This window comes from Octopus sinensis, unplaced genomic scaffold (assembly GCF_006345805.1).
Source record: "Octopus sinensis unplaced genomic scaffold, ASM634580v1 Contig11667, whole genome shotgun sequence".
In the NCBI taxonomy this organism is placed as follows: domain Eukaryota; kingdom Metazoa; phylum Mollusca; class Cephalopoda; order Octopoda; family Octopodidae; genus Octopus; species Octopus sinensis.
The window spans coordinates 19,912-44,727 of record NW_021832430.1 but is presented as its reverse complement, the minus strand read 5'-3'; the positions used below and the strand labels follow the sequence as shown (position 1 = coordinate 44,727).

Here is a 24,816-nt window from a genome sequence, read left to right as displayed (position 1 = left end):
TTTTAATTTAAAAGCCGATATTGCCTCTCTACATTTAAATTTAAAGCTTTCAATTAAAATATTTTCTAGCACTTAAACTGTCAGCTCCCAACATACATCGCTTAGTTTCCTTTTTAGTTTCATCTATTAAACTCCTTATTACTATTGAAGAGATCATGCTCAGAAGAATTTTTGTGACTACAAAAAAACGCTAGTTGAAAATCATTAACCTCTCCTGCTCACCATTTCTCTTGCTCTTAGCAATTTATGGAAAAATTAATTTTTAAGAGAGTCCTATCAGAGTACAAAATGCTTATAGATGGGTTTGAATTGATGAATAATTTTATAATAGATTTCTTTTGTTGCTTTTCAAAAATATGGCTTGGAAAGACAAACAAATATTAATTAAGTCTTATATTTATCTCCAAAGACAACACAAATTCTACATTCAATGGATCAAATAATAAATAACAGAACTTTTACAGAACCGAAGAATGTTATGTTGACTAAGGTCCTATTTGTGCCAGCCACACTATTATTTTTCACAACCAAGAGAACAAGCAATTATTAATTCTTATTAATCTAAAATGAGTGAGTTTTCTCTTGTCTTTAAGTCTTTCTTTTTATTGGCGTGCGGCTGAAGAAAATTGGGAAGCCCGTGACGTCTTGTCCGAAGACCAACTTATATTTGGAATCCGCTTGTAATGAAATGTCTCTGACGGCGTCACTCGTCAAACCCAATCGGAGCTGCTGGCACAGGCAGTCTGTTGGACTTGAACCAGGCACCAAGAAAGTCAGCGACGAATTCTCGATCATTCGGCTACCTGTCATTATTGGTTGCAAGCGGGATTTCGACTTGTATTTGAAAGACTACTAGCTTATTCTTGTTGTAAATGAACAAATGTGGGTTCCGTCAATTGCTTTTCAAATTTAGTTTCTCATGGCTATTTTTCACAACCGACTATGTTACTCTATCTGACCTATAGTTTATCTGTAGAAACTTTGAATGTGTGGGTTACGGTTAGTTAATAAAATAAGCCTAAACGAGTATACGAGATTGGCATTTTTTACTTACAATTAGAATTGCCACTAGTTGTTCTTATTGTGTCTACTGCAAATGGCGATTTATTTTAGGCCTTAAGTATTGCACTTTATGAATTGTGCCTATGCAAATGTTGGGGTGAGTGACTATGTTTTGCATGTGAATATCCAGAAATCGCAATTAATTGCTTCAAATATCAAAATGTTTTAAACTTGAATAACTAAAGGCTGGTATTTGTTGAATTGCCTTTGAACTTCAGTTGTTTGGCGTTTTAGCCAAGATAATGGATCAAGGAATAATGAAATCTTTTAAAATATCTTACTATATGCTAGAAAAATCCAAAATCAAGAATATCCATTAGTTTTATGAAAAGTTGACTTTGAAAGAGGGCTTTATTTTTAATTATTTTGGATGGAAAACAATAAGAATTGTTTTGTCATTTAAAATGAATTTAATGAGCAACTGAATACATTCCAACTTAACAATCATAAAATGATCAGTATTCTACTGATTTAGTTAATGAAAATCAATTTGTCCATCATGAATTCACGGAAATAGATGGGATGAAAAACTACATTAATAATAATTTAGAATAAATTTATTTGAAAAATCCAGATAAAATTGATTTTTAATCATTGCATCTGCTTTCAGTCGATTTTCCTCCTCTTCGAACCCGAGCAAATCTCTTCGACGGGTACACTTATCCATTTTTCAGGGCAGGCCACTGTAGGAAGGAGTTTATACTCCGGGCGCTGCTTTCCAATGTTCTGTTGATCACGATTGACTGGATGTAAGCTCGCGTAGATTCCTGGACTTGTAAGGAGTTCTGGTAGTGTTTATAGAATCTGGATGTTATTCCATTCCACGTAATAACCAACGGTACGACATTCACCTTTGCAATAATTTAAATATTAAAAATTATTTTTTCTTTGAGGAAAATTGATCTGAGTAATTTATATGTAGGGAATAATTTAGATTATCTTTTGTTCACTATATTTTCAAATTTAATTTATAAACAACAAAAAAAGAATTATGAAGAAATAACACAAATTAATTGTCCATTAGCATCTTAATTTTCCCAAGCTTGATTTTTGCTCTATTCAGCCCACCAAGCTGAATATAAAAATATCACGGAAAACCCGTTTTTTGAGAAATTTCTGTGCCTTTTTGGTTCGATTTTGATTAAGAAAATCAACAGTTCGCTTTTCGTAGGGAGCCGAGTTGCAGACAGATTGAATTATGCTGCGGACGAATTCTAGCTTTCTGGTTTGTCGCTAAATGGTAAATAAATAATAAATCTACTCCTTTGTTTCTTGATGGGCGTGGCACTCTTTCAAGGCGAGTTGTTTTATAGTTTTTTATCGGAAATAGTGTGCGAGAATTTGGACCAACCATAAACTACAAGGTGACAAACGTGCAACTATTTAATTAATAAAATTAAAATTTGATATTATATAATTTAACATTGTTAATTTTTATAAAATTTTTTCTAAATTATTAAGATTCTAATTCTCGTCATTCTTAGAATCGTAATTTTTTTGAAGTGCTTCTTTATCAGTAAATTATTCGATTTGTTTTAAGTACTATGTAATAATTATTGTTATATATTTTAATGCCATTTCTAAATTTTGTCCGATGGCGATGACGAGGCTGATTCATTATGAAATGCAATTAATGACACGGTTGTACAATTTTTTTGTTGGAATCTTAGATAATAGTACAAATATTAATAATTCCTATCAATTTTTAGCAATTGTCCCCTAAAACAGTTTTGACTTGGTTTTATATTTTACAACGTTTGTTCTTATATCGTTTAAATAATTACATTTTATTTTTTAATTTTGTTTTACGCTAAGACTTTATAAACTTTTATCATCAATTCATACAACCGACTCTAACCTACGCATAAGGGTCAATGGCCATCTCCCGCTCCTCCCTAATGAAATTATCCATAATTAATGAAGCCGCTAAAAATTAATTGGTCGGAACCTTTTATCCAACACTCTGGAGGCTGTTCTCATCAAAAAGCAACAAAAATGGTAAGGACAGCCTCTATTCCTGCAAGTCCCCTATACGAACCATTGTTTAACTATCTCAAAAATCGTCCCCGTTTCGAGCTATCGACATGCCCTTTCTGGAGAGCCATCCGGGACTCTCGTCCACGTCGGACAAAACCTCCATTTCCATGGTCTGGGATCACTTAGTTAGCTAGGATTTTTCTCTTTTTTTCTTATAACCGGTTATCCTGGGATAACAATAAATAACAAAAACAACGTTAGATGCTAGCTAGGGTAAGTGGCTGAAAAGATAGTTAAGAGCCTAAGGGTCAGCTCAACGAGTTGCATTGCGAATTGAAAAGCAGTTTTTGTGGAGCATAGTCTCCCTCTAATCGTATTTTTTAAATTATTTCTCTTTATACCAAAAAATAGATTATTAAAACAAAAAATCAAATTAGCCGGATTAAATTAAAAGAAATTGTTTTCGAAGTAAGTTGAATCCATCTTCCTTTCGATTCTGCCAGATTGAACAAAAAGTGTAGTTAATTTGGATATATCTTCGTACTGCTCTTTCACCATGTCGTCAAGAAATACGGAAAACTATATTTTATTTTAAAAATATACATGTGAATCATTGTGAATATCAGACAATTTTTTCAAAGCTATAATCTTGTCTGTTATCATTTTTTCCATATTGAGGGATATCTGAAGAGCTTCGCTGATACTCGAAATATTATTTTGTGGTGCCTGTAGAATGATCGTTTTATTATTGTACCCTTATATTCTTTAATTTGACATATCCCCCTCTTTGAACCAAATAATCCGAGAACATTCCCGCGTGTGTTATTTCCTCCTCTGCTTTCTTCTGAAAAAACTTTGCTGTCTTTGGCAGACTTGTAGAAAGTGCCGAGAAATAATTTGACTGTAATTAAGTAAATAAATAAATACCATGTCCTGATATGCATAAAATGCAGTATACTCCTCATTGATTTGAGCATTGATTGCTTCTTCTATTTCACTTGAAAAGTGGTATCTTGCATTTATAATCGGAGTATTCATTGATCCTGCACAATTATTTGTTCACTCATAACAATAATTCTTTATTTATAGCTAAAATATCCGATAAAAATTGTGATTGGTGGTGATGACGAAGCTGATGCATTATGAAAAGCGATCTATGACACGCAATGATTAGTCGGAGCTTATTACTTTTAGAATATCGTATTTATTACGATAAAAAATAGTTAGTTCTTGATTTACAAACTATTAAGATATCTAATATAAATTATAAATTAGCTAATGGAATCATGAGACGCTTGGTCAGCCTAGAAAATAGCAAAGCCATTCCCGCGGATCACGGCAATCGACAGACGTTCTAAGAGCCAGGATGACTTTTTGGAATCGAAGATCCTCGAAAATTCCAAAACAATTGAGGTAAAAAGGAGGTGACCATATTAAGATATCTAGCTCTTAAAATTCTTTTAACCAACTGAAATTCGGAATATACATCTAAAATAAACTTTATTAATGCGTTTGGCAAAAAAAAGAAAAATCTCTTGATCGCACAGAAATAATCATATTTTGTTGAAAACATTTAGAGTTTTTGATGTGGATACGGAGCTAATCGACCTCAGTCTAAAAAATCTGAATCATCAGGCCGCCAGAAATGTTTTGAAAAACAATTTTATCTTGTTTGGTTTGAGAGACCATGATTTTAAAGATATATATTTAACGGATTAGTAGATATTATTTTGTCAAACATTTTTACCAGATTAGTATATGAAAATATTATACTAGTCTTATTTATGTCCCGGAAAGTCTTATATGCACTTTCAAAATTATCATTGATGATTATTTCATCAAATGAGTTTTTTTGGATTTTACAAACAAATTTCAAAAAAACGTAGACTCATTCGGACAAGCTAAAATTTCTATATTTTGTAGAACTATGAGAATATATTTTGAATATGTGATTTAACTAAAATTTCTATATTTTGTAGAACTATGAAAATATATTTTTATGGAAACTCTTGTTTTTTAAAGAATTTAAATCTTTCAAATCAACGTCAAGAATACTAGTTTTTTCATTCTTTTCTGCATATTCTATCGAAATTTGTCTATTTTGATTATTTTAGCACATTTCTGCCTTTTCCCATAGAGGTCCCTCCAAAATTTGGCAGTTTCGACAAAAATTTTTTTAGAAATCGTCCTTTGCATTGATTCTCTGTTTGTGAAGTGATAGTCTGTTTTTAAATATAGTTTCATGTTTTAAATACGTTTTCCGTCGACTTCTTCCCCTCTCGCCATTCTTCTTGTATTTGAATAATTTTTTAATAATAAATCCGTGAAATACTGAATGCGAATAAAATCCCATTTTTATTCAAAAATTTATTGAGGAAAGTAACTTTTCCGCTTTTCAATTACTATATTCCTTTATCTACAACCAGAACTTGAAATCTTGTTTTGTTTTTTTGGTACATTTTTTAATGAACACATTTTCGTTAAAATACAAACACGCATTAATTCTTTAGGAGATGTTGTAAGCCAAGAATGAAACTTAATTTTTAACTAGCACCTCTGGTTGACTAGATATCTTTCTACAAACAGTCTAGGCAAAAAAGTGCACAAAGAGAATCACATTCACGTGTTGAAAAGCAGTAAGGAGATATTATATTTATCTCGCGGACAGCTGGGACGTGTACTGAGTAACGTCGTCTACTCAAGTAAGTGAATTCTTACTAAGATGCACGACACCTTGTGGAGTTGTTAAGTGTATCCCAAAGGAATGCTGCCATCCTTGCTGTTAAAAAAGCGCATGTTACACACCCAGGGACCATAAAACGTTATGTTTCGGCTAGGTATAGTCTTTGAACTAGGCTGTATTTATTCAACAAGTTACTGACATGAAATTAGATAATTCAATTTCGATAGCAATAAATGAATCATGTGATATAAATTAAATTGTACAAGTATTTTGAGCAAGTGGTAAAAGGTGGCTCGTCAATTTGTCGTAATTTCCTTGGTTTAAAAATTCGCTCTTCACCAAAATTATTTGCCGATCCCTAATCTAGGTGCTACTCAGATTAATGTAAAGAAATTGATCAAACTTCAAAAGGAACCATTAATTAAAATGATAAATTTAAAGTCTTTTACAAAACTCTCTATAGCAGTCTGGACATCAATATTTATTAATTCCTGCCCAAAATGATTTCTTTCTATCTTTCATTAAACCATTATTTGAATCCAAATTAGTAAATTCATTAAAGTGGAAAAATATCTTATCGTGCTTCCTTCTTTTTGCTATCGATCCTTCTCCTTCCGCCAGATTCATGGGCCGAAATACAGCGTCTGTATCTTTGACAGGTTCCTCTGATGTCTAGTGGTAGCTGCTTTTTCCACTTAGTCGTTCATTAAATGAATGATTCCTCGTTGTAGGTAAGAGCCAGTGTTTTTTAAATCACAATCGTCTGAACATAAGTACGTATTGAGTCTTGGACTTGTAGGGAGTTTTGGTAGTGCTTGTAAAATTTGGATGCTATTCCATCCCATATCTTTCATTAATAAATAGATTTATTGGAAAAAAATTATTAGTTATTTAATTAGATTCTCATATTTCCCAAGAATAATCATTAGTTTGGCCATATGGATTATTTTTCATGAAATCTGAAATATATGGCAGCCTGCGTCTCTTTTTATTATTTTTAGGTTTTAGATCATTTATAACTGGCAATTTTCTTTTAATTGAATGATGAGTTTTTTTATTTGGTTGATTCTTGTTTATACTGTGGGCATCTAACACTTAATTTACATAATCTTACTCTCCAACTTCCTATTATCTTGAATCTAAGTTATTAAAATGTTTTTTTTTATAAACCTTGAACTCTTTCATTAAATTTTGTTTTGACGCATGCATGTTTCTGAGGTTTAGTCATATTTATATTTACTCGCTGGGCCTTGAAATAGTCGTCGCAGACGAAAATGAATTTTTTATTTCATTGCTCATTCTTTTCAGGATTTTTCTAAAAATTGATTTCCCCTTTTAACTATAAAAAGAGACTTAACTTGTTCATATTGTATGTCCTTCGTTTAGTTAAATTAAATTATTATACCTGTTTGGGGGAAGTTTTTTTCATTTTGCGGAGATTTCTATTTTCTATCATTAATAATGCAGTAAATATTTTTCCTATCGTCATCTTCCCCTTTGAAGTTTCTGTACACTTAATTTTAATGTTCAAACCTTCATTGGGAGGAACAAACAAATCCAACATTTTATTTGCCTGAACTCCTCTCAATTTTGTGAGAGCAGCGCGAAGTTCGTTGTCCTTAGTGCTATCCATTGCATGACCTTTAAATTTGGATTGACTATTATATTACCCTTTCCCATTTTTATTTCGAGTGATTCTCGTATTAGTGCAAACAATGTAGTGGTAAATTTAACAGTTCCATCTTCCGCAACTGGCATGTTCATTCGAATAAGTTTCTTTAAAATTATTTTTCACTAATTTTACCCTATAGGCAATTCTATAAGGACATTTTTTTCCAAATCCAAGCGGAGGCTCCATGTTACGCAACAAATCGTATAGTCTCGTGTGGTGAATGCGACCACTATAAAATTAAAATAATTATCAAACGTAGCATCTGGGTCAAATTCTCCCCACACGCGGATAAACTCATCAAGATGATGCGGTCCTAGTATAGAAGAGTCGCGTGTCAAATAATCAAAATTGTCCATAATAACTGCAACAAATAAATTGAGCATCTATCAATATTATTGATTGAAACAATAAAAACCAAAAAAGAGCACAAAAACATGAAAGAAGTGAAATAGATATACGCAAAAGGGTCTCCACATTCTCCCTTCCCGCCTGCATTTGGGTCACAATTTCTCCCAGAAAGACAGGAAACCATGACTAATTGCCAGCTCTCTCCAGTGGCACATCTATTATATTCAATTAAAAAATATCACCTAAAAAGAAGGATAAGTGCTTGGAAAAATGTTCTAAAATTATTGTGTCTGTTTATTTCTGTCAGTGAGTTAAGTTCGATGTTTCCAAAAATCTTTGAATACAAGTTATGTTCACTAAAACCTGCATGCCGATTATTGCGTATAGAAAAAAGAGCATGGCGATCAACAGACATACATATGGAAGTGCCTAATTTTTTTAAAATTAACAAAATCGAACCTTAAACGATTGAACGAATGTCCAAATAAGTATTCTGATCGTGTATCCTTGTCTGAGCAGTTTGATAAGTCTTGCGGCCCGGAAAAGTCTGAGAAATCCGAGATTAATAAACTCAGCCTTGTATAATACATTTATATAGCTACATTATTTATTTCTGAAACGATCACATCAGTCAGACTTCCCAGAACAGTTATAAAGTCAAACACGTTCCACCTGTCACGAAAATAATTCTAGTAAGTTTAATAATCATTTTAAGCACTCTGACTCCAAACGCAATCATTTTAAAAGCACATTCGATTGTGAACACGATTGATATTCCAGTATTGAAATATATCAAAATGTTCTCATACATAGTAGTCTTGGCGGTAGGGTTGATGACATACATCTAAAAGTTGATTAGCTAGCGATACCCTCATCATCAAAGTGATTGTATTTACTGATATCATCACCATTATGAAATATTCAAATAAATGTGAAACTACCACTCTCCATATTTTATAACGAAAAGATGTGACCGGAGGACGAAACCGATTTATTGGTTTGGCCAAAATAGCAAATTCTATGCATTGTTTCTGTTTGGTGCTCTAAAACTAAAGTCATTAAACCTGATTTTTGTCAATTTCAGTTCCAGCCAGTTCGCTATCTCCTTGTTCTTGGAACGTTATAATGATGAGTGCAACAAAAATGTTGACAAAGAAAAATGGAAAAACAATGAAAAACACAATATAAAATATAGCCACTTCTTTTCGATAGAGCACAGAGGGACCCAAGTTTTCATATGTTGAATCCATCGACATTTGTAGAATTCTTAGAATTATCAAATTTGACATACTGTGGCCATCCATCCCCTGTAGTAACTGTAAAGAGTGTTAGAAAAGAGTCAATGGCGTTGTCGTAGTTGAAGAAATGATTTTTCCATTCCCGTGGTTCGACAGAAAGGGGTTCTCCAAAATCGTCATAAATTACATAGTTCCCTCTTTTGCAATAAATTCATGGAATACCGGCACGTGCTTGCAGTTTTCATCAATGAGTCAGTGCAATGAAAAAATTTTCCTTTGAAAAGCTGGACGGCAATGACAGAAAAAATAAATTGAAAAAGTGTATAGACAAGAAGTATGTTCAACACATTCTTAAGAGAATTTACGACGCAATCAAAAACAGACTTTTCGATTAATAAAAAAGGTAACCTTCAATTTAGGGACTCGATTGATGGTTTTTAGAGGTCTTAGCACACGGAAGACTCTCAGAACTTTAATTGTGTTCAGGTTCTTTGGTCCTGAAGACATGTTTCTAAAGGTTACAAACTATTATCACTTCAAAGGATAAGATATGAAGGCGAATAAAACCACAATGCAGTCAATAATATTCCACGGGTCCCTGAAATATGAATCGTGGTGAATAATGACTCCCAAATCAATTAGCTGGTTACGTTAGAACAATTTTCAACCTTAAATACCATTTCTATAGTGAAGATTCCGGTAAAAATGTAATCAAAGTAATTTAGAACTTGATTCCTGAGTGAATTGACGTGCACGGGGTCCTCAGCAGCCAGGGTAATACTGCTTACAATGATTGTTATCGTTATAAACAGGTCAAAATATTTTAGGTTCACGACGTTATGACAGAATACCCTTATTCTACAAAATATATTCCAATAGAAATACGGATTTGTCGAACCAAAAATGAAAAATGAAGAACACTGCAACATTGGTTTTGGTTGGAACCCTAGATTGATCTCTCCACCATTTGAATCTAATTAGTTATTGGTGCGGATTTGGAAAACTAGGGGCATCAATTTGCTCGTTTTTTGAAATTTTCTCATCATTTGATGTCTGGTTAGAATAAAACTAATAAACTATACCGGAATATCTCCGTCGCCACGGGACAGTATATTCTTTAACTCATTTTTTTCCTATTCACTAATCAAACGATAGATAACTAATTCATCTTTCATTGCTTTTTCTTGTTCTTGTGCGTCAGTTAGCTCTTGTGCATTTGCCAAATTATCCACTGCGATAGCAAGAAATACATTGAGTAGGGCATCTGTGGGTGACGTGAAAAAAACTTTACAGTTCCCAATGACTACAAGTATAACAAAATAGAGGGAGTATAGCATTCCTGATCCAGTAGACCCTCCTTGTGATCTAATTCCGTTGTACATGACTTCATTCCAATCTTCGCCTGTAATTATCTAACACTACTGAAGAGTAAAAAACAAACTTGGAAAACTGTCAAAAGTGACATAAAAAACGAATCAAAGTTAGAGTAGGGTCTTCCGTCTGCAAAATTCCAGCTCCCACCAAATATTTGCATTCCAAGTAATGCAAATATCACAATAAATAAAAAAATTAAGAATAGCAAGCTCATGATCGAGTGCATGCTATTTAACAGTGATACCACAAGATTTCTAAGAGATGCCCAGTATCTAAAAGTACTGGTTTGTTCCCAACTAACCGAGTCACTTTAAATATCCGCAATAAGCGAAGAGCTCTGAGAACACTGACTCCCAGTGATGTTTCTGGATGAAAGGATGAATATACAACTTCCACTACACCACAAAATATCACCTAAAATTAACTTTTAGTAACTAACGAGACAATCAAAAATATTAAAAGAACTGCTTAAATACAGTTTGAGACCCAGTCCGTATATTTTAAGAATCATTTCAAGAATAAAAAGACCCAGAAAAGTGTATCCAGAATAATCTAAATAAAACAAATTTCATACTAAGAAATTCTGTAAGCCAGTCTGGCTGGTTGTAATGTTCAAGCGAAATGCAAATTGTGTTGAGAAAAACCAGAATAATCACCATCCAGTAAGCAAACTGGCTCTTAATGATTTTTCTGACACGGATTCTGAACTGAAAACTAACTTTTAACCTCAGTTGTTTCTCCAATTTCCAGAAACAACGTGTTTCTTATAAATAACAAAAAAATCTAAAAACCTTCCTCATAACTAAACAATCCACTCTTTTTGGCGTTCATAAAGATTGTAGTCCAAATTTTCCGCCCTGAAAATTAACCAAAAAATTTCTACGAGATGATGTTGTTTTTGTTTTATTTAATTCTATTTCTTCTGCTTTAAAGAGCCAGTTGATGTAACCAGCCAATTCTCTTTCGATCTGCTGATTTTTTCTCAATTTGAGAAAAGAACGCCTATTTTCTACTCTAACTCGTTCTTTTGCAAACTCTCTTTAAATAAAAAATATTTTTTAAACCCGCTCAACACACCCAAAACCAGGTTCAGCATAAAAAAAGAGCCAAATATGATCAAAGGGAAAAAATATAGCCAGTTGAATAGGTTTCCCAAGGCGTCATTGGTCTAATATTTATTGACCAAAAATTAACATGATACATCAGGGTAGTCCACCCCTCCATAGTAATGCACTGAAAAACTGTCAGCATTGCAAATCCAATGTTATCAAAGCTAGTAATTCCGTAATTAGGACCAATATAATATTCACGACACGTTGTATTGGCTGGACAAGCGTAGCCCCCATTAAGACCTTCTGACAAACAAGTGACTGGATTTAGTTCTCCCGGTGGAATATAAATTTCGTCTTAATTAGGTTAGTTGACTAAAAAACTTTGTTTGAAACATGTTCTGTGAAATATTCCGCTGTAGAACTCCAACCCAATGATGGCAAAAATAACAATAGCAAACAAGACGAGTAGACCTATCTGCAAAAGTGGAGCCATTGCCCGCACGATAGACTGCAATACCACCTGAAGGCCTACAATCGTAGCTCTACTTCAGTAAACTTGGAATTCCAGAAATCAGTTTAAGAGGTCTCAATACTCGTATAGCCCGCAGTGTTCTTAGATCAAATGTAGAAGTGGATGGAGAAGCCATGAGAGAGATCACGCTGAGGTGCCCTTAGGTCCAAATAATAGAATACCCAGTCACTACAACAATAAAGTCCATGATATTCCAAATATTTCTCAAGTAAGATCCAGGATGTAGCACGAACCCAAAACTGATAATTTTAAGGGCAGCTTCTGCAAAAAAAATACCAAGAAAATATTTCTCGGTTTGTTCCTATTCATCAAAAATTAAGAATACGAGTTTAAGTGTTAGAGAGGTGGTGTCTCCTTCAGGGAGATGCTCCTCAAGAGCAAGGACAACACAGTTTGCTATGATGGAGAGAAGAATCATGTACTCAAAAGGCGTAAAAGTTAAGGGAAAATAGTTTAAGTGGATATTTAATTATAAAAAAGGATATCCCCAATCGATTATCATCCGAGTGTATTTTCTAAATATATTATCTTTGCTGAAGATGTAGAGAGACCGATAGCATTCGCCTTTGTTGTGATTATCTTCAAATCTGATATTTTTAGAGTATTGATCTTTGCACGAAGACATGTTTTTTTTGTCTATGAAACCACTTTTTCCGCGTTTTTTGAGATCACTAAACGAATTTGTATCGAAAGGAGGTAAATATAAATTAGAGCTAATGATTTATTTAGCGGTCTCAATTAGCCCAAAGAATCTTAATTAGTAAATATTGATAAACTAACTAATTCACTAATATAAATGCACCTGTTTGCTTTCTTAGCGGTTTCGTGAGCAGCCACACATAGCTTTGCATCTGAAGGCATAATACACGATCTCCGGCCAAAACGAACAAAACCATGTTCTTTATTTTCGGGAATGATGTTTTTTGGATCTCGGTCAGTAGCTATATAATTTTCCATACAAATGATGGTACAATATGTTTGTTTTATATATTAAGGATATAAGTGTATAATCAATAAACAGAAAATTTAGACAGTTGTCCCAGTAACATTAAACTAACTGCAATTGTATTTGTAGACAGTTATCTCATCCGAGCTGGTACGAAATGAAGGATTCTCCCTAGAAAAATTTTGCCGACTGTTCATATGTAATTCGAAGAATCGTGTGAATAATATATACTTATGTTACAGCATCTGGCATTAACAAAAACTGTAATTAGTTTAAAATCCCAATCAATTTTTGAATAATCCACATTTAATGTTAGTGTGGAACATAATGACACTTGAAACAAATCTAAGAACTATTGATTGTTAATCCAAACTGAAGAAGGGCATGAGTATTTTATCGAACAAATTTAAAAAAATTTAATTTTTGAACGAAATTTACTAAGAAGTTAAAATTTATTGACTAAAGCTTTCCGTAAAAAATAAATCTTTCAATTGACTAAATAGTTTATCATTTTATGACAATACATATCAACTTTTCTATGAAATTAAAGTTCATACGTATTGTTGAAATCTATTATGAAAAGCAATTTCTATCTATTTGAAAAATATAAATCCTGTTTAATAAAATACATTCGCGTGCCATTTATTTGCACTTTTATGCTGCGCATGCAAATTACTAAAATTATTTAAAATTTTTTAGGTTATTAGTATTATATTTATTATAATTTGTTGTAGATTTAATTTTCATTAGGGTAAGACAAATATTTTTAATTTTTTGCGAATAACCAAATATTTACTCAATCGGTTCTTTGAGCGTGTCCCGATAGCCGTTCTCAAGGAAAAAGTTTCTCAATTCTCTCTGCAGGTAGTCTCTGATCGCCTCTTGTTGTGTTTATTTCCATTGACTACTTGTAAAATATCCATGTTTTTTTCAAAAAAAGTTTATGAGAGTGAGATGGAATAGTGTCTAAATTTTACAAGCGTAAGCAAAATTCTCTAAAAGTCGAGGATTCAACTCTATGCTCAGACGATCGTGATTAAAAAGACATTAGAAAGCATGCGTCCGGGATACAAACTCTCCGCTATGACAGCGAGTACCGTAACAAGTATTTCAATGAATGTTTGGATAAGCTATGAGTGACTGAATGAAGGAAGTAGCCACCACTAGACATCAATAAAATTTGTCGACAATCAGGACGTTGTATCCTGGCTCGTGAGTCTTGCAGAAAGAGGCGGATCAGAGGCAAAGAGGGGGAAGCTGGAACCAATATTATCTGGATAAAATATTTCTTTACTTTAGAGTTAAAATCTCATAAATAAATTCAATCTAAACTTTAGAAGGAAATTAAAATAAAAAAGACATCTTTATTCATAAAATTTAACTAAAAGGAAATAATTTTAAATGCTCCTTGTAAAAATAGAATCGCCTCCTTGCATGTTTCCGGAATAGAATAGCCCAGCCACCGTCTTCTTACCTCGACAGCTCAAACTCCTGAAACCGACCAGTCCATCCTGCAGTCTTATTGGATAAATTACCTGGCATCTGATTCCTATTGCTTTTAAAGGACGGATGTAAAAACCCTGGCCGACTTGAGCATTAAAATAATGTTTTTTCTGCAAGGGGTAATCATCAAAAACTACAACATAAAAAATATAGCAAAACATTTCGACAAAACGAGTGGGTCAATCATATCATGCAAAACAACATTTTTTCCATTTAAAAAGCCTTTAAGTGGAAACTAAGATACTAAAGAAATTTAACTTTATGAGAAATTGCCCTGTTGATTTTATCTACGGAATCTACGGTGGTCTTCTGCCAATCGATCCGCGACATTGATTCGTCTATTTTAGAGGCTGAAAGTCAAAAATATTTCCATACCATATGTTGCATCACTCTCGACTTGGGAAAACGAGTTCTTGAAATAAAAATGATACTTTCTGAGACAATCTTCGACCATATCTGCAGAAACGGAAGATAAAATGCTCCTCAGGTCAGTAAAATAAACATTTCTAGGCACATTGACTTGTTTTTGGACAAGTATTTTCCCTACATCAAATCTGAAAATTTAGACATTATAAAACTACTTATTAGGTTCTAGAGAGGCACAGGTGACCCCTGTAATTTCGTCCCCAGACAAAATTGTATGAGAAATTGGGTTGGGACCTCTCCAGCGTGGAAGTAGACTTGGATGGAAGTTGATTATTCCACTGAAAATATAAAAATTTCCACGTACTTTGAAAATTGTTCGATGGTTGTAATGTCTATCATTTTTCCATAGGACGCCACTATTCCGATATTAAATTTACTAAATTCTGTCGATTTTATTGCTGTTTTTTCAGATAAATATTGGTTTATCAATGACTAATGGAATATTATGTTAACAGCAAACATATTTCGAAGAAGGCTTGACAACTAACTTGTCAATGAGGTTACTAGATTTCCTATTCAAAATTGTTTTTGTCACTATTCTTACTGGATATTGGAGAGGGCATTAAAAATTGGAATACTGAATGCATCTGAACCAAAAAATACTACATTAAATCTATTCATTAAATTTATATAAAATTTATTTAACACTTGTTTATCAAAAAATTTAATTTGTTAAAAATAAAATCCTAACTTTAATACATACTAAATTTAATAAAAGCAAAATTCTAAAAAATGCTTTCAGTATTGCACTTGTTCCAAAGATTGTCAAAGCAATCTTTAAAATAGCCACATAGCTCATTATTTGGTTAAAACAAAAACACTGGTTATTTAGTGATTATAGTCCAGATCGGGGTCGGCAATTCTTATAGCTTTAACAAAAACAGAAGAAATGAAAATCATTGCTCATTTTTCAGTGCTCCAATTGTCGCTTCATTACAAATCTGTGTATGGACCCACTGAAGAAGTTGGCTAAACCTCCTTCTGTCCTAGGGCGGGAGTTAAGAAAATAGTTAGTAGACATACCTCAGTGAATAGTGTTGGTATGAAAAAAATCTCACTCTATTTATACTCGTCACAGATAAATGTGATGCCAATGGTATCAAGCAATAAAGGGTTATTTAATCGGGCACTTATTTAATTGCTAAAATAAATAATCTGTTTGGTTTGGCTTATTGTCGGGTGATTAAAACTCAATAATGCCGATGTGGATAGATGTGAAAAATATATATGATTGTATACAATGTTGGAATTATAAAGACCTACATTAACTACAAACGTGGGAAATGTGACTCCTTCAGGAATGACACTGACCGTATATTTAGTAATTGTTCTTGCTCCTCCTTTCGATCATTTGATGCTGTTGTTGCTTCCTTTACTAATACACTTCTTTCTGCGGACAAAAGATTTATTCCCCGCGGTTTCATCAAAAATCACGGCCTCCATTATCCTCCTCCGATTATTGAACTATTCAAAAAACAAAGGAGGATCAAATCGACGACATCCATAAATGGAAATGCGGAATATCTAGCAGAAATCAATTTGACGAATTAATCAAAAAACATAAAACCGAAGAATGGAATGATTTTATCACACCGTGTTTTTCCCTCTTTCACATGCCACCGGCATCTCGTCCAAAAAATCTGTCCTATCCTTTCGGGATCAGGCTAACATCTTAATTCGTCATTATGCAAAAATTAGTCACCTTCCTACCCCAAAAGATCTCCGTTTCATAAGAAAATCTAATTATAATTCCAATGTCAATTATACACACTTTATTAACATTACTTACCAAGCAGCTTTTTAACTCGCGGAATTCTAACGCCAGAGGTCCGGATAATCTTGACATCCACCATCTAAAAAATCTGGGTCCAAATGGCTTTCTGGCTCTGACTAATCTAATCAAATACTCGATCAACCATGGTTTGGTTCCTATGCTTTGGAAAAAATCTATCATCATCTCTATTCCAAAACCAAATCGAGATACCTCTGACCCTTCTTCTTTTCGACCGATCTCTTTGATTTCAGTGGTTTCAAAAATAACAAAACGGGTAGTACTGAGCATCATAAAACCTTTCCTCCCATTTGCTGAATCTCAACACGGCTTTCGTTCTTTGCATTCCACTTCCACCCATCTCTCAAGACTGACACAATTCATTGCGGATGGGTTTAACAATCATAATCGTCCTCAAAGAACAGTTATTGCATCCATCGACATTAAAAAAGCATTTAACAGAACGTCAAGACACGTTCTGTGTAGGAAAATAATCGACACGGAATTTCCTTATCAAATAAAGTCATGGTTACTCTCTTTCCTTTCTGGGCGTCTTGGTCTCACGACAATTATGTTTTCTTACTCAAGTCACAAATACTTGCCTAACGGGGTCCCCCAAGGCTCGGTTCTTTCACCAGCCTTATCTAACTTACATCTGTCCAGTATCCCGACGAACAATAATACTATACTTCTCTCCTACGTTGATGACATAATTATTGTCTCTCGCCACCAAAACATTAACACCATTTCTGCAGGAATACATGAACACACTATCGTCCTGGCTGAAATGCAATCTTCTTTAACCTTCCCCATCCAAATCATCTGTTACTCTATTCACAACTGACCGTCATCAGTTCAACTTAGAGCCTAAACTATTCCTAAACAACATCTCACTCCCAGTTGAAAAATCTCCCAAAATCTTGGGTCTGAAATTTGATTGCTGTTTATCTTTCTCGAAACATGTTTCATACATCTGTGAAAAATCCCAAAAAAACTCAATGTGCTTCGGGCTATTGCGGGGACGTCATTCGGGCAGGATAAGGAGAGTCTAATAACTGTATAGAAGCAGTTTATCAGAACAACTATGAACTACGCTGTCTCTGCTTGGGGCTCCTGCTTATCTATTGCAAACCTTGAAAAACTTTAGAGGACTCAAAATTCAGCATTACGAATTATTACAGGCTGTCTAAAAACGACACCTACTGACCACTTACATTGGGAATCAAAAATCCTTTCTATCAGAGACCATTTTGAAATGCTCGGGCTACAATTTCTTGACAAATGCCGAACGCCAAATCACCCCGCCTACTTTCTTTGGCACTCCTCTAATAACAGGAAAATAATTCCGACCCTCGCGGACAAAATCCGCATTTTTAAACCATTTCCTCCGGACAATAACCAGAAGAGAATTCACGACTTGGTAGCTACGAAGACAATCAGATCAAGTCTGTTTAAATGAAATGGACAGATGAATGTTCATCAAATTGAATATAGATGGGGTTAAGCTAGAGAGGGGCATATTATAAAGCGACAGCATGTCTACATTGATTTTCGTCTTCTGCTTAGAACCTCTGATAAAAAAAACTCTGAGTGATATTATAAAGGCCTTTGGGTTTCTCTCAGCTACGACAAGTCAGCAAATATCATTTACTTCAGTTCTGTCATATAGTCCCGATAATATGTAATTAAACACTGTTATTTTCTCTGAAGATTTATTAAGGACTTTTATTTCCAAAAATTTTGAATTTTTTAATGTTTTCAATTATAATTAAATATTCTGAACTTATTGTTTTGCACTCTAAAGCAGAATCACGAGATTTGAATATTTTAAAGAACATGGAGTTAACATTTTAAATTTCTAGGTTACTAAAGTTAAATAGTCCTAGCTGAGTTTAGTGGATTGTTAATTCGATGAACTAGACGTATATTGAAATATAACAATAACCTGATTAAAATTAAGCTTCAATTGTTTCATTTTCTCGATTCTAGTGAACTGTCCTACAAGAGTAGTGAGCTTAAAAATCACCATAAGTCACTTTTATTTTCCCCACACACGCACAAAATGCGTCGAATGAAAGATCACCTTTATCATTGCTGTATTTTGTTGCTAGGAGATGTAGAACGTTCGTTCCCACAGAATAACCTCAAATTGGATGGCCAAAACATACCCAATTTTGAAAGCCCGGCTCGCAGCTCTAATGAGTTGAGATAGCCACTGTTGTCGACATCGGCCTTCTTAAATGTCGTCTAATAAAAAATTAAATGTGCATATTCACCTTAGCTTCAGTCAACATATTCCAGAGATCTTTGAACTCGTCAAATCCAATAGTCCCACGGGAGTCTTTCTAATATAAAATAATCATTTAAAGATTAAATACGTCGAAATATAATAAAATTTCGTTAACATAATGCTGTCTGAATACAGGACTCGATCGACCAGACTTGAATATGTTGTTCAAGAGATCAAACAACTCTGTTCGATCGATTTCCATGTCATGTTTAGCGTATTTCCTGAAAATGTTACTCACACTTTCTGTCATGTGGTTTTCAGAGGATACAGCCTAATTAAAATATTACTGAGAATATGCCTTCTTTGTAACATATGAGCCATCGTCCAGATTCCTTAAAAATTATATGACCGTTTTTTTACTTTCCTTGTATTTTGTTACTGCAAAAAACTCTGATTAAAAATTCTCCACTCTCTCCGGGATGATACGTTGAGGGAATCAAAATATAGTCCCCGTTCGGAATTGTAAATCTTGTAGTGACGTCTCTTCTGTTTATGTAGGGATTTGAATCACAAACAATCTGGAGTCTGTTGTGTCGTCCGACTTTGATTTTCTACAAAATATTCAAAAATAATTACCTCGTACAAATGAAATGCTATTGAAAGCATTTTTTTCCCTCTCGAAAACATGCGCCTTCGATCCTTCTGAGAAAGACACACAACGATTTCATTTTTCCCGCTGCCTTGAGGAATAGTGAATGTGAATTGAGGATTGCTCATGTAATTTGCTTGGAGTATAATTATAAGGGAATACTTGATCGGACATTTCCTCCACTATTCACTAGTTTATCCCAATGTCCTCTCATTTCTAAAGAACTCCAAGTCTTGCTGCTTGACCTCAACCCAGAATCCGGATGAAGGTTGCAAACGTCAACAATTGAAAAATTATCAGAAAAATCATGCCAATCCATCCTAAAATGACATTTCATAGAACCAAACCAAAACTCCCCGTCATCGTCGCAGACAAGGCCGAGATCCAGTTTGTCTTCTTTTGAAATGAGGTCCCATTCTCGAGAACCATCACTCCAGGCTCCATTCCACTCTACGCCTCCCCAAGGGTTCCTCAGACGAACCATTTTGATATATTTTCCTATTCTCTCCAGGCAAATCTGAAATTATATTATTAATTAAAATCACGTTTTTTAGTCCCGTAAGAGAATAAGCGTGTAACATAACTAAACCATTTGAGAGTTGTCCTTCGAGTTGATTTCCCTTCAAATGTGTAGAATATGATACTTGTATTGCACAGGACATGAGTGAATCGTCTTGTAATGCCTTTTCTAAAATTTCAAACAAGTTTGAAGGAGTTTTCGGCGAATTTAATTTGTATGTTTCTCCAATTCCCCCAGTAAAGTCCACCATGGCCTCAATAGCACTTCCTCCACTCAAAGCTTCGTAATTTCCACACATTCTAAAAGAAAAAAAACTTATTAGTTACTTGGCATATGCTTTTTCGAGGAGAGCCGACCAACATTCTCCACGGTCTCTTGATTTCATAAATATAAGATCTCCATTTTCTGTTACAGGAAGTCGATCGTCGACAACAATCTCTTTAAACTCTCCAAAATGCCAGAAACGAAAACGAAATATCCCCGCATAGTCGGAATCGCTGAAGTTCTGATTGGCCAAAACGACATTTTTCAATAGTTCTTCTCGTATTGTCAAGGAACCCACTGCCGCTAACATCCAACAATTCCCTTAAACTGTTTTGACTTCAATTCAATACCTACAGCTCCCTGAATTATGTCGAATCGGGAAGTATCTCCTACGATGAATTGTGGGTCTGAATAAATTTCCTGCAGTTTACAAGAAAAGTGACAAACCTTGGGCCGAATCCACTTTATTTGGCCTCTTATAGGTCGATTGTTGTAATAAACTGAAGAATCACAAGCTGGAAATTCTGGATCTTCAAACAAACACGAATTTCGAATGGCTTCCTCTTTTAGTTGATAATAATCTTGATCAGGGAGCGACAACAATTCTTTCGGCCTTCTGTATTCCCGCATTTGCTTAAAATCGTTAATCCAACTTTTTAATTATAAATCGATTTTATGACGACTATCAGCAAATTCTGGTTCATTGCGTTATATAATCTGTTTATGAAGTGAACTAAACGTAAAAGTTCATTTCTGCGGTGGGGCTAGAACATGAATGTTAATGTAATCTATTTGATTATATTTTCCGTTAAAGCAATGCCAATTCGTCAAATTTAATTGTTTAGTTAAAATAACAAAATATTTTATATCAATTAAACTGATAAAAGTACAATTGATTAACACTTTGAACAATGGTATATTATTATTATTTTTTTTTTTTTTAATTTGATAGTTTCCATAAGTTCGGTATAGAGTTCGTGAATAATGATGTGTTATAGATCGTGGTTAAAGCATTTATTGAAACTGGGCCCAAGTGTTTTAGTAGAATAAGCGGAATTCCATCCGGTCCACATGAGTTTGTTTTCTTCTGATTCGAGATTGTTTCAGACACCTCTTCAGGAAGAAAATAAGTCGTCGGGGGCCTTTTGGATGGCTTTGATTTTAATCTTGACTGTGAGTTCATTTTTTTATAAGGAATATGACTAATCTTGACACAGTGTTTCATAAAATTGTTTAGATTGAGCTGATATGTTTCTGTTTTACGCTCGTCAGGATTCTTTAAGCGTCTCAACATCGTCCACATGGCCGAAATAGAGGCTTGTTTATTCATGGCTCTAGAGATTCGGCTGAGCTTCTTCCTTTGGACTTGGTTGGTATTATTCGTAATAAGCATGTTTAGAGCCCTGATTCGATCGATGATTACTTTGGGTCGATACTTTCTTTTCTTGAGGCTGGTTCTTTCTCTGATTAATTTTTTCGTTCTTGAGTCATATTTTGAGCTCCCACTTCTTATACATGCTCTTCTGATAATCAAATTTCTTGCATCTATGATAGTTTTGTTGAAGCTTTCCACTGCCCTGTCCAAGGAAGAAAAATTCTTAGGGTGAAAGTTCTGGAGTCTTGAATCGACGTAATTTGCGAAAGCATTCCAATCTGCGTTTTTGTAATCATAGAAATAATTTGGTTTCAGTATGAGATGTGGAGAACAGTTCATTCTCATTATCATTGAGTGGTGGTCACTTCGGAGATCATAGCGGACCGACCACTTGATGATAGGGGAAAGCCGAGGTGAGCAGATTGATAGATCTGGCGATGTCCTCGTGTCCTTAGAGTTGTAGGGTGTTCGAGTGTTCTTTTTCGGGTTGTTAAGGATTATTAACTTCTGCAATTGCGATATCAAAAGGTTTCCTCTGGCATCGGCAGTCTGATATCTGAACCAAGCGGGATGCTTCGCGTTCAGATCTCCGCATAAGAGTAAGTTATCCAATTTATCAAGGCTTGATAGGTCAAAACGATAGCCCTTCTTGCATGAACCCGGGGGAGGTACGTAGACATTGGCGATTTCAAGTCTTCCGTAGGAGGTCATAAGTGAGATTCCAATTATTTCGGTGTTGGAGTCCTTCTTTAGGCTTGTATACGGTAAGGGATTCTCGAAATATTTTATTCCTCTTTTTATAAGGGTCAGTAGACCCCCTCCATGCTCCGACTCGCGGTCACATCGTAGTGCATCGTATCCAGCAAAAAGAGGAGTAGGGATCCGTTTCGAAAGTTTCGTCTCTTGGAGAAGACAGATATCTATTCGGTTCTCCTCCAAAAAACTGGCAAGTTCCGCCGTCTTTCCTCGAATCCCGTCAATATTCAGGCATTGTATTGTTAGCTTTGGACCGGGATTCTGTTCCACGTCACCTGAGGTCAACAGCAACAATCGATAGTAAGTGCCAACGTTGAGAAGATGCCGTCCAGGGGGAAGTCCTCTGGTTGGCGGGGAGCAAATGGTTCTTTTTAGATACCGTTTAGGACTGTATCCGGCGCCACCAGAAAAGGTGAACCACATGACGCGCGCTAAAAATCGTATAGAATCGAACAAAACTGTACAAATAAAATATTAACTCGTTCCAAAAAAATATTCCCAAAAAAGTTTTTTTATACCAAATAATAATGCTTTCAATATAGAAATTTCGTAAAAATGATAAATTGTATAGTAGTCAGAAATGCACAACAATAATTATAAAACAAATAAACCCTTTTTACGATCCAAAAAAGCTGCAAATAACTTGGTATAAAACTAGTAAAGAGCTAGTTGTTCCTTTTATAAGAAAATATTTTCGTAATACTCATCTGGGAATAACTCTTGAGGGATTAAATAACATGTTGAATTAGAAAATAAATGTTGCAAAAAAAGAAATACCACACAATAAAAGAAACATTAAATTGTTGATTGATATGGGTAAATTATTTGAAACGCAAGTCAGTGACGTAAAAGTACTGATTTAATGTTCAGATCAGCCTATATTACAAAAGCACTTTATAATACTTCATTAATGTGTATAAAAATCAATTATATTTACTTTTCTAGTTCATATTTTTATTTTCGTTTTTTGACTGTTATATTTTCTTAAATATTTTCACAGCAAGCTTTCTCAAATTGATTGATTAAACTGGAAATTATAAGTATTAAAATCTTCTCTTTTTAAAAAGTAACTATTGAAAACACTTTTCACAATTTTTTATGTGTAACAAAACCATTTGAACTATTGACTCGAATATTTATAAGAAATATAATGTATTAAATGAATTTGGTGTATTAACTTGAATATTAATCAATCAAATTAACAAATTTAAAACAGAATAGCGTTTGTATAAAACCTAAAAAATTTGAAAATGGTAATTATGAATAATTCAATATACTAATTAAAGTTATTTAATTAGAATCGCTTAATTATAGTCAACTAAAATATCCAATTAAAAGTCAAATCGTCAGTGTTTTCCTAATTGAATATACAACATTTAATTTCAATAGTCAAACTCAATATTTAAATAAATACAGTGAGATAAATAAATTTTAATATTAGTGGAGTAAAAAGTCGTGAAATTGAGACTTTAAATAATTTGTTATTAAAAAAATGTTTTTCCATCTACTTAAGAATATTTTAATGGTTTAGACTAGAGGCGTTCTATATTAATTTGACGAATTCTAACAACTCAGTTCAAATCGAATTAAATTTACTGACTCATTATTGTACCTTCGGAATAAAAGAAAATAAAAACTAGGCACAAAATGATCTTGGACTTGTTGGATGCAAATGTTCAATATCGTCCTTTTGTAGGCCATCTTTATTTTTGACTGTTTTCTGACAATTTTATGATTTTACTCAGAGCAATTAGAGTCCAATATAGTTTCGGAAAGGAAAAAACTTTTAGAGAAAGCCATTGATAAAGATTTACCTTTCTATTTATGAATACAAATTAATGATTTTTTTTCATGCAAAATGTTTCTAATCATATGTGGCGGATTTAAGCTTCTCTTGGACAAATAATAATTAAATATAAATTTTAAAATAATTTTATAAAATATGTAAAATATTGTAAATAAAACACGTTTACAATTATTAACCTTGTGTTAAAATGGATGATGATCGATTTAATCACGTGTACACAGATCCAATTTTTAAGCCTATTTCCAAAAAGAATAAAAAAGTTGTAATCGGAAAAAGATTCAAATCTGCTTTAAAAGACAAGCGATTTAACTCTGTCTCAAAATATGATAGCAGAGGAAAGCCAGTCAGACCAAAAAATGTTGACGATCTCAATAAATATTATGAACTTGAAGAACAAGCCTCACAAAGTTCTGCAGAAACTGAATCAGAAGGACCAAATCTCATCAGTTCTGGTAAAAAATCACCAAAAATTTGCAGAAGAAGAATTATCCGATCTACCTACTGAGGAATCTGCGGCTAAGATAACGGAATCTACAAAGAGACTGGCTCTTTGTGGTGTAGACTGGGATGTTGTATCCGCAAGCGTTTGCATGAAAATGTTCCAGTCTTTCTTAGAGCCAAACAAAGTCAA

At 33.8% G+C, this 24,816-nt stretch overlaps 1 protein-coding gene and 1 pseudogene across 1 annotated transcript; both read right to left on the bottom strand.

The window, feature by feature from the left end:
• Positions 1 to 4,393: 4,393 nt before the first annotated feature.
• Positions 4,394 to 9,909, bottom strand: LOC115229050 (annotated as a pseudogene).
• Positions 9,910 to 10,113: 204 nt separating this feature from the next.
• On the bottom strand, positions 10,114 to 20,877 carry LOC115229049 (calpain 11-like). Its single transcript, XM_036499085.1, has 8 exons — positions 20,790 to 20,877; positions 20,310 to 20,568; positions 20,053 to 20,083; positions 19,654 to 19,980; positions 18,963 to 19,145; positions 18,861 to 18,929; positions 14,359 to 14,497; positions 10,114 to 10,283 (listed from the first exon to the last, which is right to left on the bottom strand). The coding sequence occupies exons 1-8, from the start codon at positions 20,875 to 20,877 to the stop codon at positions 10,114 to 10,116; spliced, it is 1,266 nt and encodes a 421-aa protein (XP_036354978.1).
• Between the last annotated feature and the right edge of the window lie 3,939 nt (positions 20,878 to 24,816).